The sequence below is a fragment of the Rhinolophus sinicus genome, linkage group LG14 (assembly GCF_036562045.2).
Source record: "Rhinolophus sinicus isolate RSC01 linkage group LG14, ASM3656204v1, whole genome shotgun sequence".
Lineage (NCBI taxonomy): Eukaryota > Metazoa > Chordata > Mammalia > Chiroptera > Rhinolophidae > Rhinolophus > Rhinolophus sinicus.
Window position 1 is genome coordinate 85,139 of NC_133763.1, and position 12,683 is coordinate 97,821.

The window sequence follows — 12,683 nt, forward strand, 5'->3', positions numbered from 1 at the left end:
TCCAGTCAATTCTTTTTAAAATTAAAGCAGTAATTTAAATAGGAAAAATGCCCTTAATGATGTTTGAATTGTCCCATCTGTTCAGAGATCCTGTAAGAATAAACATTAAACTTCAATGCAATATAAAAGAGTTACGCTTTCAATTTCAGGCTGTCTCTAATAGTTTATTTTGTAAGTAAGTTTGACATACTTATTATTTTGAACAAACCTCATACATTAGAATTGAGTTACAATTTGATTTATGCATTAATAACATTTTTTAAAAATTAGGTACCACAGAAACAACAGGTTTGGAATACAATCTAATCTATTTAAAAATGAATTACATATGTTTTATTACACATACTTGTTTTATCTGACAAATTCCAGGTACTTTAATAGATTCTATAGTATCATGCATTTCAAGCTGTAAACACTTAGTAGGGTCACAGTATTTTTGGTTTGACAAATGAAATAGTAAAACTGTGTTCATTCAATCTAATAAAGTCACTGTTTCTTCTATATTACAGGAAAACAACCACAGTTTTAAGTAGCATTTTAAGAACACATGAAGAATTGTTTTGTATTTTGGACACCTGCAAATGAAGTGGACATAGTAACAATAACTATAATGGACTATGACAATTCAATTTATTTTTAATTTTGATGGATATTTGGTTTCTCTTAACATGAGAAAGAGATATTTTAAACTATAAAGAATTTTCTAATCAGTTTCAGCTTTGCAGGCAGTTTCCTGCATAAATTGGGAAGGAACACTTGTGGTTAGTGAAGTAGGCTTGATAATTTGCATGCTACTTGCATTTTTTTTGTTTTTCATCACTTGTAATAATGGAAATGGAAGCTGTAAAGATTCTCAAATATAAAAAGTATTTGGTGCGATGCATGTATGGTACATAATTTCTTGTTGCTTTTAAAGTTGCTTTTGTTTTGTTTCACAGCCATTTCCGACCAGCACTTGAAAGGATCTTTACAATCTCTGCAGAGGCTTAGAATGATTCAGAATGCTCAATGCAGAAATCTCAATGACAGGAGGGAGAAAGTTTAGTAGGCATTTCTTTTCCAATATAAGATTGCTCTGTAGGTTTTCATAACATTGTCTAAGAGTCATAATTACAATCAAAGATTGACATTTTGGAAACAGTGGTATTGAAAGTGAAAAATAGCTGCTACTTGTGTTACTAATCAGACCATGTGAACAGTAGCAGTTGAGCAACTCAAAAAAGTAAAATTATTTCCAAAGAGGAAACATTTAGGCAGTTGCAAATAATTGAGGTACATCAAGATTCAATTCTGTAATGTCTTAAAACACATACGGATGAAGAATTTTTGGGCTTAAAACTTTTAGCTGCTCGAACTTTTATACAATAAATTTCCTGCAGTTTGTCACTCTGGATGTTACTGTCACAAGGAAAAGTTTCTTCCAGCGCAGTGTCAAAAAAAATATTGCAGATATAAAGGTAAGTGTAAAGTCTCCTTACTCCTACTCTCAGATGCTCTTATTCCCCCGTCTGTTGGGAAGGCCATTGTTTGGCAGAAAGTTTATCTTGAACTGAATTGTGAACTCCTAAAACCAGTACCTGTTTCTTCACTGGTCTTTGGGTTTCTTATCCACAGTTACGCTTTAAGTAGGTATCCCCTCTTGGTCTTTTAGCACCCTACTTTTCATTACTTTGTTCCACAGAAATATAGATTGTTTTTTTTTAATAGAATAAAATTTCATTAACTATGAATTTGTCAGTTACTTTAAAATGAGATATTTATTTACATAAGGGTGTTTTTCTTGCCCCATTTTCCCTTTATATTATAGGCTCCAGTATATATATACATATACATATATATTTGGATATAGATGATAGATAGGTAGATAGATAGATAGATGGCTAGATAGATGATACACATGCAGAGATGCTCTCACACAAAAATACATGAATAATTTATATAAGAGCTGGGGTCAGAATTACCATATAATTAAATTGGTTTGCTTTATTATTTGCCTGTTCTCAAGGTCTTTTGATTTTAGTTAAAATACGGTAGACCCTATTGGAATTTGGAATCTGAAGAACCTTTCCACATGGTGCTGTCACTTAAGAGGGCAGAAACCTTAGTCACACTGCCTCCTCCCCAAAGACTGGATCCCGCACCTTCTGAATATGATACTTAAATGGATTGGCATGAACGTTTTGATTGGCTGTAATTTGTATTTTTGAAACCATTTATAACTAATTTTTAAATAAGAGTCTGTAGGTCAAACGTACCCTAGGTTTTTCTTTTGATCCTTTCTTACTGTACATAATCAGAGAGCAAACTGCAACTGTTTTCTCTTGTCATTGTACATGTCTGTTTTTCTTTGCTATGTATATAAATTAAAAGTTGAGCCAGGTATTGTCTCATAGTGTTTCTCATCTTTAGAAATGTCCCAAGACACACACGTATTGACATACATATGTGTGTATATATTATGTAAAAATTTATGTCCTATGTCTAGTAGATCCTATGAAAAATAATTTAGCTTGGAAAAAAGTAAAAGGGAAAAAAAACCTTACCTTACAGTTTTTTCCCTGCAATATCTGTGGTTTCAAAGGAATTTGGACTAGAGAATGACATGGTAACAAATTTCTACATGCACTGTATGTTTAGTAGCAGCATATATCATCAGAAGAGATTTTACTTTTAAACACTATTTCTGAGCTTGCACAGAAAAGTGGGTAAGGTACATAGTTTTAGTTCTTCTAGTGAAACAGGGATTGTAGTCATTCCAGTGCTGAAACTGGAAAATAGATGTCTTCTGTCCCGTACCTTCCCTACTATTTTATTACTTCCCTAAAATTTGTGCTTATTCTATATTTCTTCTTTGTTCACTGAGGTTAAAATTTTGTCTTTAACAAATTTTCAATTACTCTTTAAAGACAAATGTTTACTTTTCATAAGAAATTTTTGCCACCTGGATTATATGCCATAAAATTTGAACCAGATTTTCTCAAAGTAAAACTAACTCCACTTTTCTTCATTTACATCCCAGGAATTATACTAAACAATGACATGATGGTGTCACATTAACAAATGGTACCCTCTCACTGAACTGTTCACTTGTGAAAAACCACTTTATAATCAATACAGATTACAGCCAAGGTTGTTTTTAGACACAGTTACCTATTAATAGTTTTTTGTTTTTTTTGTTTTTAGCTGAAAGAGTAAACATTTTCTTACTTCTAGAGACTAGGAGTCCAAGATCAAGATGTTGGCAGGGTTGGTTTCTCCTGAGGCCTCTGTCCTTGGCTTGCAGTTGGCCACCTTACTGTGGTCTGACGGGACCTTTTCTCTGAGCACCTGAATCCTTATGTGTTCTCTCTCTGCCTATAAGGACACCAGTCACATTGGATAATGTATTAACTTTTTAAGTAATATAAAGTGAATAGTCATAGGATCATGAGTTGGGAATGGAGTAGGCATTACTGAAGTATAAACTTCACTCAGAAAAATCAGTTACTTAAAATTCACAAAATACCGATTTAACCTTTTGACAAATCTACAAATCTGTTCTATGAAGTAACATACTAAAAATTGCCACTTAATTATTTTTTCTTTATCATAATTTCTTTTTCACAATTTTGTTCCTTTAGGTGTACATTTTTCACATATTAGAACTTTATGAGTAAGGGTATGGGGTTACAATATAGCACAATAGCAAATATTGAGAATGGTGAACTTTGAAAATTGAGCAAAAATTCACACAAAAGTTACAGAAGACATTTAAGAAGAGTACACATCTTAGTAAGCGTTTGGTTTGTACTTGTAATGATAAAGCAAATGCCTAGGACCATCTAGTTGTTGTTCAGGGTCCACCAGGAAGCTGAAAGAGAAAAACAGGTGTTTAAAGGAGGAAAATACCTTCCAGGGCTAAGTGACTTCGGGTGTAAATCATTCTTACAGACCATTCCCACTTTAGCCTGCATACGTACCCACCTTTCTCAGTCACTATTTCCTAACTGTGGGAACCAAAATGGACTCTTCCTGTGCAACTGTGGTTTGTCCCGTACCTTTTGGCACTTGGTCATAGCCTGAGAAATTTTGTCACATATGAGTAGAGTTTGTCTTGGTAATGAGATTATACATGCCGTGTAGCTAAAATCATGTTATTGTTTTAAGCTACCAAGTACTGAGTAGTAGTTTGGAAATACTCCCTTAAATACCGATTTCAGAAAGATTAAGTATAAGCAAGTGCGTGTGTTTTAAAAAATATATTTTAGCATATCCATATTGTAAAATTGTAAATGTTTTCCCCAGTGAATATAATTATCCCAAAGACAAACCTATGGCAGTGACATGCTTTGAGAAACAAATGAAAAAGATTAAAATTTGTTTTCAAAGCTGATTAAATAATACTCTTGTTGTCAACAGGATCTTATTTGTCCAAATCTCATATTTTAAGGTCCAGCTCAAGGATCATCTCCTCCTCATGCACTGTTACAGAAGCAGTCACTGTTCTAAATCCACATAGAACAGGACTCGGATGGTAACTACTACCGTATGCTCTGAGCTGGGTTCTTTTCTGCAGACATCTGTATCTCCCACTGGACAGGAAGCCTTTCATGGGTAGGCTGCAATTTCACTTGGTACCCTGCACAGTGCTTGTTCAAAATTGGAGCGCAGTCACTGCTGGTGCAAAGGCTACACCCCCAGGAGCCCTGCCTCGCACAGATTACCACTCAGTAATTAGATGTTGAACCAGTAACTGCATGGATGGGGAAGTGAACAAATGAGTTTGGTTCTCAGTTATCTTAAGCTTTTGTTATGCCGCACGTCTCACACAATTTCATTTGTTATTCCTCTTTCTCCTTTCCCCCCATTACAAGTAATATTTTAACAACTATTATAATAAAAAAATATTTCTAACATAAATCTAATCTCCGGTCTGTGGGTCACTTATTTCTAATCTTATTCCAAACACTACATTATAATGTGGTAAAAAAATACCATGATTTAACATGTACTTCAAGGTAACATTTTGAAGGTGACCAACAACAGACTAATAATAAGTGTAATAAAGCCAGAAATAAAAATAGGGTCGACTAAGGACTAAAGGCAATAGAATAAATACAGATTCCATTTCCTCCCCCCTCTCTATCTTTGAAAAAGCGCAAGACAATCAAAAGCTCACAGAAGCACCGTGGACCCAGGATAGTTACCAGGAACTAGCATAGTAGAGGTGAGTTCTGGAGTTTCCAAGAAGTCCACATTACTTCTTTGGAAGGTCTTGCTGTAATTCGTCTGAAGGTGGCTATGTAAATAATTACAGGTTAAGGCTGTGAATTTTTATTAACAATCTTCCTAAGTAGAGAGCAGCAGAGTTCAAGTTCAGTGAAGATGACAAGATTTTGGATGATTTGGATTAAGTGCCTGAATACAGACTTCTTTTTAGAGTTACTTACAAACAAACAAACAAAAAAAGACGAGTAATTTAACAGTTGTCATCAGAAATTTTAAAAAACTGAAAACAGGAGACCGTTAAATCTCTACAGAAGTGAAATAAAAAGGAGATTGACTTGAATGGCAGCAAGAAGTTTAAACAGAAGGAAGGATTCTCTTGGCTCTAAGGATGTTTAAAACCTAGGACAGCTTTGAAGAGGGATTATAGATATTTCCGTCCTTGGTGAACAAGAAGAAAAATCATCTAAAAGAGTAGGCTGGGAGCACAGACTTAAATCAGTTACTTTAAGCCTCTTTGCAGAGCCTGAAGTTGTATTGGTGTCATTATGCATGATAGCATAAAATGCCTTCAGATAGCCACAAAAACTAAACTCTAGGTGAAATATGTATCAACTAAGTTCTCAGGTATTCTACTACTTCCATTACTGTGTTTTGCACCCTAAATGTGGAATTAGTAGAGCTGTATTCTCTGTGCCATTTAAAAGCAACTAGAAGTGTATAATCTGCAAATTTCTTTCATCTCATTTTTCTAATTATATATTTGTTACTTATTAGCAATTTTAAAGAAGTTGCCTTAACTTTATTGAGTGACAAATATGATTATATATATTCAAAGTGTACAGTGTGATGATTTCATTACCAAGAGATATTGATTTATTTTTAATCTTTTCCAATGTCTTAAATTTCCCCTTTATTTGCAGTGCTTAAAGACATTTAGAAAAGTGAGGCTGCTATGAACTTAACCACTATATACATAATTTTGTTGTAAAATTAACTACAGAGCTTAAGAAAAATTAGGAAGTACAATTTTTTTTCTTGTCCTTTTCTGCGTCCCATGTCCCTCACCCCACTCCCAAGCCTTAGACACCTGTGGCCCATATCTAAAATTTCTTACCTGAAAGCATCATTAAAATGTTAATACTTAAAGCGGGACCATTACCAAGAGCATTTGTGTTCCAAAAGGAAAGTGGTTTCTAACTCGTGAAGTAAATTCCTAAAAGAGTGGGATTTTGAAAATAAGCAAATGGGCCAAGTTTTAAGGCGAGGTAGATAGAGGTTGTGGAGCATTTCCTACAAGTCCTGAAATTGATCGTGTATATGGCCAGCTCCCTGGCAAAACAAAATAAATAGAATGACTCAATTAAAGACAGCCTGCTAATCACTTACCTGTTCCACACACTACTGTCCTCCCAGAACTCATATATCATGTAACGAGGTTCATTTGAAAGTTTCTGTATAGAAATACTGAAATGCAAACAAAAAGGCAAAATTAGCCACAGGAAATTAAAGTCAAGGAGAAAACCATTTTTTCTAATCGTATCTCTTTGTGCTATGAAATGATCTTACCCACTGGTAAAGGAAACACCTATGGTGCCTGCCAGAAAATTGAAGAGTTTTGTCAGGAGTCTAACTTCAGTATGTCTGTTTGACGTAACAACTTTCTAGTTTTCTGGTTTGGCATCACGAGACTGTCTCAGCATATTACAGACATCACAAATATAACTTTTGCAACATTTCATTCATTTATTCATTCAGAAAGATATGGAAGCAGCCCATCAGTAGACTGGATAAAGAAGAGGTGGTACATAAATACAACAGAATATTAGCCATAAGAAAGAATGAAGTTTCACCATTTGCGACAACATGGATAATACAGGGTATTATGCTCAGTGAAATAAGTCAGACAGAAAAAAAGATAACATGGTTTCATGTGTGTGTGTAATCTAAAAAACAAGTGAATAAACAACAAACTGACAGAACAAACTGATGGTTGATGGGTGGCAGGGGGGTTGGGGGGTCCTGTGAAAAAGGTGAAGGGATTAAAAAATACAAATTGGTGGTTACAAAAGTCACGGGGGGGGGCATAAAATACAGCACAGGGAATATAGGAATATTGTAATCACTCTGCATGGTGCCAGGTGGAGGCTAGACTAGTTAGGGGTGTGACTTTGTAAATTACATAAACGGCTAACCGCTATCCTGCACACCTGAAACTAATATTATTGCATGTCAACTGTAATTGAAAAATAAAAATTTCAAAAAGTAAATAAAAAAATATTTTCTTACCATACAAACAAAAAAACACCTAAACTCAATGGACTGAATTGTATGACGGGGGCTCTGTCAGTCCCCAAACCTCCGAGTCTCCCAGTCAAATACATGGTGGGCCAAAGCCTCTCTAATTCAGTGACCGGAGATTAAAAAGTATGACCTTGTAATTGGGACAGTAGGGATCTTGCCCATTCTACCCCTGGTCAACCACAGAAAAGTCCAGGAAACTAATTCGAGGATGACCAAAGACTAGCAGGAAGGCTCACACATGGGTTTTGGAGTCACACTTGGGCATGTTGTTGAACCCACCGATCCCATTGGAGCCTAGCCCCGCTGTGATACACACCTCAGGTGACTGCAGTGAAGATCAAATGAGAAAATGGATACAAAGTGAGTAGCCTAGTAAATCCTTAGTTTCTACTTCATTTTATAGCAGCATTTCCTGTCTAACCACAGGGAGGCTGAGCCAAACGCAGAAGAGACTGGAAAACGGACAGAAGGCTGAGCTTTACTCCCTCAGCCCGCCAAGCAGCCGGCTGACTGCTTGAGAGGCTGGCACAACTGAATGGCCCGGCCAGCAGCTAGTGTGTGCTCTGCATACTCTCCATTGTGGGGACTGACTGATACTTATTCCATGGGACAAAATCTGCTCTGATGATTCCTGTGAAAGCAAGACATTCGCTGGAGAATCAGCAGGAAGAAACGGGTGAAGAGCCGTGCAGACAAACCCTCCGGGCACAGGAGGAGGCCGAGAGTCCCGGGTTACATCACAGGAAAAAGATTTTGTTCTCTGCACTTCACAGCTGGAGACTAGGGAGCAGTTTCTGGTGTTGACAGAGGACAACAAGCCACACAGATCCATCTACTCTGCTCCCTCATCCCGGGCTGTCCCAGCAGCTTCACGTCATCTTCCCTACACATTCAAGCAATATTTGTGAACCTGGAAAGTAGTCAAGCTTCGTGCCCTTTCCGCAAGCAAGAAACCGACTGACTCCATCCCTGGAGACTGTGACGCACCAAAGCCCACTGTGCGTTCTCACCGGCCGGCGCCCTTTGCTGGGCTCTGAAGGTGAGTGCAGCACGTTCCGTGGCCGTGGCCGGAGGCAACAGAGGCCTGGGCGGGTGGCCACGGATCCGCCTGCAATCAAGACTTCAGAGATAGTGACTTCATAACGCTGCCCCAGGGCCTGCTGCCAGGGGCTGTCAGCGCCGCGAGTGAGCCGGGGCTGGGGCTCACCTGCCCCGCAAAATTTTGGGTCGGCGTGGGCCTGCCCGGCCGCAGAGGGCGCTCAGTCTGTTTGAAACTGCTCGTAAGACAACCGCCCTCTCCCTTTTATTGGCCTTGGTGCCCCTAGTGATGAAATGCACACAGAGTCCGCGGATTGCGGGGAACGCCCGCTGGAACCTGCAGGCCCCGGAGCGCGCTCCGACCCGCCCGCAGACCCGGCGCAGGCGCGTGCGCGGGGCACTCACCGCAAACAGCCGCGTTGGGAGGCAGCGCCGTCAGCGTAGCGTTTCAGAGCCACCTGGAATGCCGCCACGTCCTCGGCGATCACCGACATCTGACGCTGCACCAGCAGGATGTGCTGTGGGGGGGACCGGGGGACGCGGCGTTAGGGCGCCCCCCCTCCTCCCTCCGCGCAGAGCGACCCGGCTCATCGGAAACGACGCACGAAGCCCGGGAATGAGCCGCACGTAGCAGAGCTGCCCCGGGCGAGCGAGGTGCGGTATTTGTCTCGCCTCGAGTAGCACGTGCTAAAAAAGTGCCACGGTCACACGTTTGTGGTTAAAATCAGTGCTTCTCCAGTACAGTACAGGGGAGATTTTAACACTGCGTATCCATCCCATCCGCGTTGGTGGCGGTCTGGGGGGACAGTCGTGCTGCACCCAGTGCACAGCTCCAGCTTGTCCCCGGGTCACTTGTGATGTTCCACATATCGGGCGCATTGTCACAAACCACCACATTTCAAACACCGTGTTCGCTGCAGCATTTCCAGAGGCACCTTAACCACCGCAGGGCGGGGAACGACTCCCTGCCGACCAGCGGCCCGCTCACAACCTCGCCACTAGATGGCGCCCGTGCCGACCGGGTCGCACTGCGTGGGGCGCCAACTGCTGCTTGTCACGCACCTTTACCACCGAAGGAAGCGCGGGCTCTGAAGCCCGTCTGTCCTGAGTCTCTGCCTCTGGGCTCCTGCTGCTGCTGCTGCTGCTGCTGTGAGCTCGGGATCAGTGCTTCCCTGAACTGGGACGTGAGCCCGAAATGCGCAGAACAACACGCGGGCGGCAGAACCGGCCCGAGGCCCCAGCTGTGCGCTGTCCGCTCGGACCTCCCACCTCACGTGACCGCTGCCGCGGCCCGACACCGAGCACAGCGTGGGAATCACCGTCCCACATTCTACAGGCCACACACGTTCCCACAGGTAAACAGCAGGTGCTGGATTCTGGGTCACAGTGGTGGCTCCACCTACTACTCTTGTCACAGGGTTCAGCAGAGCGCACCCCACTTCAGAGCCCCGTGTAAGGGATCCTTTCAGGTACGGCTCTGTGCACGGGAAGCTGCCTGTACGGGAATTTCACGAGCCGACTGACGGGCTGACAGAACTGTACTTGCCGCGTCAGTCTCGCTCCCACGCGTGGAATCCTTGGACTGTCCAAGCCTAAGCTCCTGTGAGCAGGACGCAGGCTGCGAATGCTGCCTCCCCGCAAAAGGGCAACACACTACAACCGGCTGTTTCCGGTGCCGTCACAGAGGACCTCGGACCAAGAAGAAACCATCACAGAGGAACACGGGGCAACAGGCCTCCGCCCCGCACGGAGGCCGGCTGTATTACCCACGGAACTCCCCTGGTGAACAAACCCGGCCCCAGCATGAATCCATCTTGCATAAAACAGCGAATGTGTGTCTCATCACCCCTTTTCTCAAAGGCCATTTTGTGGCACTTAACCTGGCCCAGCCTTGCAATGTATACTTTATCCGCGCGCATGCGTGTGTGTGTGTGTGGGGGGGTAGGTAACTTATCTTTTTACTCATAAGCGTGTCAAGCCTAGTAAGGGACTGTATCCTGACCTGAACAGAAGACGGACCTCATGCGGGAATCCTGGAATATGAGCTGCAGGCAGAACTGGGAAGACACTTGGGGTGCTCTCCATAAATGGGTCTGTGACTGTGTTCTACATACCGTGTTTCCTCGGAAATAAGACCGGGTCTTATATTAAGTTTTGCTCCAAAAGAGGCATTAGGGCTTATGTTCAGGGGATGTCATCCTGAAAAATCACGCGAGGGCTTATTTTCCAGTTAGGTCTTATTTTTGGGAAAACACTATATGTGAAAAGGAGGAGGCTAATGATTACTTGCTGACCAGAGGCAGAAAGTGGCAGAAACTCCAGGTTATACACCAAAACCACCCATCTCCAGGTCCACGGCTAGATCTGGGATGAGACCTGATGTCCATTTATCTAGGACTGTGTGGTGGCAGCCTTTCCTGGGCCCCTAAAGCAGGTGGTGGCCCTTGCTGTGCTGATCGTCACACCTTATTGTAGACCCCATTTCACTGCCTACATTTCCTTCCAGTCGTCCCCCAGCCGTAATATTCACCACTGTGTGTTCTCCCTCAGGGCCTGGCATGCAGTTAGTGATCAATGATTTGTGTTTTTGCTTTCAGCCATTGCCTGTCCTCAGAATTCCTTTAATAATTCTATTTACACATTAGTCATTCCACAAAGGATTTGAGGTGGTCCGGAAAACTCGAGAGCACTTTGTGTAGCTGGGGGTTCTTTTATCTCTGTCTCTACCATCTGTCCTCTTTCCTTTCTTCTTTCTCCTTTAAGTTAAGGGGTTTTGATTTAAAAGAACTGGTTCAATTGTGCCAGCTTTGTGGACAGAAGAAGTTAATTACATAATCTTCATCATCTTATTTATGTCTTCTGATATGTGAATTGGAATAGAGGTAATGATATCACAGAGTTTGGGGGAGGATTCAATGGAATCGTGTATGTAAAGATCTTGACCACGATAGATAATAAATGTTACTTCTCTTACTCTGAACTGAGAAAAAAAATTAACTTAAAAAAAGAAACCATATCTTATACTCATTACACAATGGCTCACGTCCCAGAAAACTAGACATGGCAGCTGCTGGGGTCCAGGACGGGCTGTGCGCTTACCAGCTACCCGATCCCTGCTCTGCTCCAGGGCTGGGGAATCTCCCAAAACACAGTCATGCGGGAGCTCGCCAGCTCATGGCAGACAGCAAGTGTCCCTCGGTGCCTGGCAGGGCACTGCACGCCGAGGGGGACTGTTACGATGTGAGGAGCGCAGGCCTGGCACACAACTGCTGGGGCTCAGCTGGGGCACGTCCACGTCTCTACACCCCAATCTCTGCATCTGTAAAATGGGCCCATAGCAGCACCACCTCACGAGGCTACTATGAGGATGAAATGAGTTATATGGGCATTTGGCACCACACCTGGCATGCAATGAAGGCTTGGGAAAGATTAGCTTTTAGACAAGAAGTGTGTAAAACAGGTTTGTTCTTCTCTTTCTGATATGGGAAAGGAAACACTTCTCTAGTCCATGAATTCTCAAACTGCTTTTGCTCACCAGGAGAAGTCATTCAGCACACAGTGACATACAATTATGAATACTAGCTGTGAAGGAACAGTGGAAACTGTTTTGGTCTTTCTGAATACAGACTATGGAGTGAGTGCGCAGTCATGTAGGCACAACCACAAGGAAAATACACAACTTTTAATAACAACTATCTTAGTGTTATTTCTGCAAAAACAAACCAGTTCAGACTATTACTATTACTATCTGTGTATTCCCAAAGGCATGATTACTTCACCTTTACACAGGATTGAAAACAGTTAAGGAATAGCCTTCCCTGCTTTTAAGTAACACTGAATCCCGACCAGCTTGCCCAGTGCTATTTTTTAACTACTCTTAAGCACTGTTGAATCCGCAACGCTTGTGGGTGACAGATCTTTTAAAACTTGCTGGGCCTGGCCCTGGCTCAGAGATGGCAGGGAGCATAAAACATGACTGTGATGCGGTCTGAACCTGCCCTCATACGCCAGCTGTGCCCATGCGCTCACTCAATAGCTCACACATGCGTAAGATTTTCACTGTGCACATAGCACCCGCCAGGAGCGTCACAAAACCCTGTGAGGTAGGCATTGGGTTTCCACAAGTCACCATGTAG

At 42.0% G+C, this 12,683-nt stretch overlaps 2 protein-coding genes across 6 annotated transcripts in view; one reads left to right on the top strand and one right to left on the bottom strand.

Annotated features, from left to right (window-relative positions):
- Positions 1-881, top strand: part of LG14H8orf88 (linkage group 14 C8orf88 homolog) — a 37,724-nt gene extending 36,843 nt beyond the window's left edge. For all 3 annotated transcript variants that reach the window (XM_074318760.1, XM_019726240.2, XM_074318761.1), the window contains one exon: positions 510-881. Coding sequence is in view for 1 of the 3 variants with exons in the window: in XM_019726240.2 (XP_019581799.1) it covers positions 510-533 (24 nt within the window). In the remaining 2 variants the exon portion in view is untranslated. The remainder of the gene's footprint in view (positions 1-509) is intronic.
- Positions 144-12,683, bottom strand: part of NECAB1 (N-terminal EF-hand calcium binding protein 1) — a 113,773-nt gene continuing 101,233 nt past the window's right edge. For all 3 annotated transcript variants that reach the window (XM_019726238.2, XM_019726237.2, XM_019726236.2), the window contains 4 exons: positions 8,953-9,065; positions 6,595-6,672; positions 5,187-5,278; positions 144-3,850 (listed from right to left, as the gene is read on the bottom strand). In XM_019726238.2, the coding sequence (XP_019581797.1) occupies positions 3,822-3,850; positions 5,187-5,278; positions 6,595-6,672; positions 8,953-9,065 (312 nt within the window). In that variant the 3' untranslated portion in view covers positions 144-3,821. The remainder of the gene's footprint in view (positions 3,851-5,186; positions 5,279-6,594; positions 6,673-8,952; positions 9,066-12,683) is intronic.